Source organism: Phoenix dactylifera, chromosome 8, assembly GCF_051530095.1.
Source record: "Phoenix dactylifera cultivar Ajwa chromosome 8, Ajwa_hap1_PhDact_Kaust_v1.1, whole genome shotgun sequence".
Lineage (NCBI taxonomy): Eukaryota > Viridiplantae > Streptophyta > Magnoliopsida > Arecales > Arecaceae > Phoenix > Phoenix dactylifera.
This window is the reverse complement of record NC_143197.1, coordinates 10,169,701-10,174,759: the sequence shown is the minus strand read 5'-3', so window position 1 is coordinate 10,174,759 and position 5,059 is coordinate 10,169,701. Positions and strand designations below refer to the sequence as shown.

The window sequence follows — 5,059 nt, the reverse complement described above, 5'->3', positions numbered from 1 at the left end:
TTTTTAAAAACTCACTTCTTCAGAAGTGGCCACTTCTAACTTGGACCACTTCGGTGCAGCCAAACAGGCTAGAAATTGCTAATTATGTAGAATGTCTGCTTGCTGACTCCTTCATCCCATCCAGCAAACGTGAATTGAAGTTAAGAAGGCCAATCAAATACTTGAGGTCTGGTGCTGGACATTCATAAGAGAGTAGACAAATATCCTAAATGGACATATGGAAGAAATCATTCTATTGTGCTATGCTTATAAGTGAATTTCTCTTCCTTTTTTTTTTGTGTGTGATAGGGCAGATGGCTCAAACAATCCTGATATGAAAACATTCAAAAAAATCAAAAAAGAAAATATCACGAGATACGATCGGAACAGCTGATGTGGTGGTCCACAAAAACTCTCCAGAGCGCTCCGCTACATAGGAAGCGACCCAATCTGCCGCTTCATTTGCCTCACTGTAGATGTGCTTGGCTATAAAGTATGTACACTTCCTCGAACTCCTAATGTTATGCAAGAGGGGGTGAGAGATCGCCACCACCGCCTCGCCCTGGATCCAACCGACCACCATGACTGAGTCTAAGGGTAGATTGAATTGCTCTTTCAAGGAATGCGTTTCTATTATTTCTTGCAGTTAAACATACACGGAGACCAAGAGAAATGCTGTTCACTACTGTGGATTGTCCAGCCATCAGACTATTCCTAGCTGACAGAATGGATCATGTGGGAACAGATGGCATAGCACATTTTGATGATATCAATAACAGGCGTCAATATCACAGCCACCAGCATAGGGTGTATAAAGCCCTTTTATGGAGTCTAATATTTATTTCAGGGTTGCCAAGTGCAAAGCTTCCTCATAAAACCATAGATTTGGTAAAGCAGCGAGGGAAGGATGACCTAAGAAACAACTACACTGGAAGTTGGCTTGAAACTTCCAGCCTGCAAAGAGGACATCCATTAAACTAGTGCTCCACTTAGCAAGAGATTAGACTGACAAATCGGTAGCAATTGTTTCTTAAAAAATATCTGTTATTAGGAGCATTTTTCATAAGGAGATCACATATTTATCTATATCTTTTCTATAACCTGACAACCTAAAAGGTTGATAGCTTAAAGAATGCCGCAATACAACTAATATAAAGAGCCTCTGCTGTACTAAGTATGGCCTCTTGTGCTTTACAGATGGGTGCAAGTATGTTTGCCTCCTTACTAAAGACAACCAATTCAATCTTTATATTTCTTATCAAGCAAAGATAGGAGGTACCGAGGCCAGATCGATGACAAATGGGTCTCTCGCGATAGTGAGATCCACCCTGGCTAAGCTGTCAGATGAATCTAATCCATGTATGAGTCTTCTACATCTTCCAGATTTTGATACATCCACAGGTTAGGCAGAGTACTCTTAACTATTGCATTTGATTTGAACCAATGCATCTCTTCTTTGAACAGTGCAGTCTCTGAGAACCAATGGATTACAAAGGAAACACCAAATAAATTATTCAAGAAAACATGAAAACTTTAACTCATTGATAAGTATTAGGATTCTGGAATAGTTAAATGATATAGCACTCCAGAATTTAGTTAACACTTTGCTGAATGATATCTCAAGTAAATAGATTTGTCAGTAATATTGAGACAAAAAAGAAAAACATAGATACCTACAAACTCTAAAGCAGTCAATCAAAATACCAGTGAGATGCTAATACATACTGTCAGTTGGTAAACAGAACAAGCACATTAAAATAAAACAACAGGCCCACTAGGAGACCTTATACAATAAAAAAAATAATATTCAACTCAAAATAACCGACAGTAGAAAACAAGTCTCTAGCTTATGTTTTCGCACTTTGTGCAGCTTCTAGCTTCCCAGTAGAAAACAAGTTGTTTTGCCTGCTTTCAGGCGAAACAACAAGTTCAATCATGACCATCATGAAAATCTTCTAAACAAAATCCCGACGGGTGGTAAACATGGGGGGGGCATCTCCAATTGGGTAAATGGCAACTCACATGACCCTGATTTTCTATTTGTACCTCTGAACTTTCTATGGCCTGTATCTCTTAAGCTACCATTTGTATAAAGCTTAAGACGAAACAATCCATCGATAGAACCTTTTAATTCAAGAGTTTTAGGATCACAAAGCTGCATACATGGTGCTTAATCTGGACCGAGTGCATGTATCTAGAAACTGATCAAAAAATTGAAGTCCATGTCCATTATCTTGGAAGGAGGGCTGAACTTCCATATCATAAGCTGGTTCACAAATGAGCAGATCAGGGGCGACTAATATCATCCTTAAATAGAAAAATTTGCTTGTTACTATGGGTTTTCTGCTTATCATCACGGTTCATTTGTATACCCTATGAAGTTACTCTTCTCGAGCTGAAAGTCTCACTTTCATTTGTTGTATGAAGACTTCCCACAAGAGATGCATAGACTGAATCATCCGGAGTCAGTCCTGCCTCTAACATCTCCTCATACAACCTAAATGCCTCATCTGATCTCCCTTCTTTAGACAATCCTGAGATCAGTGCAGTATAAGTCACTACATTTGCTGCCACACCCATCTGTTTCATCTCCTCGAACAACTTCACTGCAACCTGTACCTTCCCAGTAACACAATGCCCGTGAATCAGTGATGTATACGTGTATACATCAGCCAACATCCCTTTCTTCTCCATCTCCTTCCTAAGCCTCTCAGCCTCCCTAATGCTGCCCTTCTTGCAGTACCCATCAATCATCACATTGTAGCTAACAACGCTAGGGCTTGCCACTTTGCACCCCATCTCCCGAAACATCCTCCTTGCTTCAACCATATCTCCTTCCTTGCAGTGTATGTCAATCAACGTCGTGTAGCTTACAGCGTTTGGAGTGACCCCTCTTTCAACCATGACATGGAGAAGCTCCTTGGCGTCACTGTTTCTGTTCACCCTACACAGCCCGCAAGCAATGGTGTTATAAGTGTACACATCGAGCTCGATTCCTTTCTTCTCCATGATAACCTTCAAGTTGAGAGCTTTATCCAACATTCCTTTCTTGCAGTACCCATCAATCATCATATTGAATATGATCTGATTAAAATCGATTCCCTTTTGCTGCATTTCATCCATCAGCATCTCCGCAGCGGTCATTTTTCCAAGCTTGCAAAACCCATTGATCAGTGCCCCATAGGTCCGGTCATTGGGCTCAAGGCCTCTCTCGACGCATTCATCAAAAAGCGCACATGCCTGCTTCATATTTCCAGCCCTGCAGTTCCCGTTGATCATCGAAGTGTAAAGATAAATATCCCCACTCAGCGCTCTTTGATTCATCTCCTCAAAGGCCTTCTCAGCTTTGTCGATATCTCCACGAGTGGAGTAGGCATCAACGAGAACAGTATACGTCCCGACACTACGAGCAATGCCTCTCCTATCAACAAGACCAAGTATCTCATTCACCGAATCAAAATCCCCTTCTTTCGCATAGGCTTCGATGAGAGAATTATAAGACAGGATATTCGGTTCCATCCCTCTTTGGGACATTTCGTCGACTAGTTCCCTGGCAACCTTAAAGTCTCCATTTTTGCACAAACCATCAACTACAATAGCAGTCGAGTAGGCTGACACATCAACGCCATCCAATTCAACCATTCGGCGGAAGAAACCAAGAGCCGAGTCCATCCGGCCGGACTTCCGGAGCGCCTGGAGGTAGACGCCGCAGGACCTCCCGTCGACCCAGCCGAACCTTTCGAGGATGAGCTCGAAGGTCTCGAGAGCTCGACCTGTCGCGCCGGCGTCCGCGTAGACCCTGAAGAGCATGTCGAGCACCGTGGCGGGGGAAATCTTGGCCCTCTCGCACGAAGTTTGCACCGAGGAGGCCACGGAGGAGAACGGGCGGGCGAGGTCTTCGGCGGTGGCGAAGGATTTGAGGAGGGATTTGGCGGCCGCATATCGCTTACGCTTCATGAGGCCGCAGAATTTGGTCAGCTGGGTTTGGAGGTGGGAGGGGAGGGGGGCGGAGCCGGCGCCGGCCTCGGCCTCGGTGGCGAGGCGGCGGCTGGGGAGGAGGAGGGTATTGAGGTCTGGGATGTGGTTTTCCGGGGTGGAGAGGGATGGGAGTGGAGAGCTGGGAGGAGCTCCGGAGAGATGGAGGAATTGTTTCTTTAGGAGGCGTCTCCCCAACATGACTCCCGGCCCGGGTGGAAGGAGAGCGGATGGGTGTTTGAAAACGGAGGGAGGGAGGGAAGGAGAATGGAAGCATATATGATATGAGGCCGAGGAGCATAGCATGTATGATACCATCACAATTTTGCCTTCTTTTTTTTTTAAAGCTATAAAATTTATAGCTTACGAGGTCGACTCAAGAAGTTGTTGAGAGAATTCTACAAAAAGTGGTTGAGAGAATTCTATAGGAGGGGCTGGGGGTCATTAACCATCCGATCTTAGGGAACATCCGGTACTTACTATAAGAGTGCGATGTCTTACAGGTTATGCATGTATTTCGGAAGATGAACAAAGCTGCTAGCTGAGTCGCTTCCTTTGCTGCTCATTACTCTGAGAAGTTTCTCTATATCTGTTCCTCCATCATTGTGGAGCGCTTTGGCTTTTGATTCTGTAGGCAATGCTCATACGAGATTAATATGAGCTGCCAATGTATCAAAAAAAAAAGCTATAAAATTTATTTAAGTAAATAAATTAAAAAATTTAGAGCAAAAAATCTAGAGGAAACATGGAGTTTGGGAATTTTGGACTCTCAGATACATCTAGCACATGATCATATTACCCGGATTGGGGCTGCATGGCAAGTGGAATAGGTCATCACTGATCATGATTTAAAATAAGAGTAATTAAAATATTTTAATAGGTATTTAGATTGTTTTGGATATTTTGTTATTTCATATGATGGGTATCATTTCATCACATATTAATGTAATCCAACCAAAAGAGGATATGGAGAAGGGTTGTTATTATTATTATTATTATACATTTGGATAATAACATAGCATGTGGTTTGATGAATTCATGGTATGGTGAGATGAAAATAATAGGGATGGCAACTAGTTGGGTATGGATGAAGCAGGTTAGTATA

General features: G+C 42.9%; 1 protein-coding gene across 1 annotated transcript; it reads right to left on the bottom strand.

Annotated features, from left to right (window-relative positions):
* Positions 1-1,649: 1,649 nt before the first annotated feature.
* LOC103715273 (uncharacterized) lies at positions 1,650-4,280 on the bottom strand. The gene has a single exon (XM_008802847.6). It carries the CDS (start codon positions 4,270-4,272, stop codon positions 2,353-2,355), a length of 1,920 nt encoding a protein of 639 aa, XP_008801069.5. The 5' UTR covers positions 4,273-4,280; the 3' UTR covers positions 1,650-2,352.
* Positions 4,281-5,059: the final 779 nt, after the last annotated feature.

Excerpts from the sequence above, each read along its gene's own strand:
- LOC103715273 (XM_008802847.6), bottom strand. The coding sequence starts at position 4,272 with ATGGTATCATACATGCTATGCTCCTCGGCCTCATATCATATATGCTTC.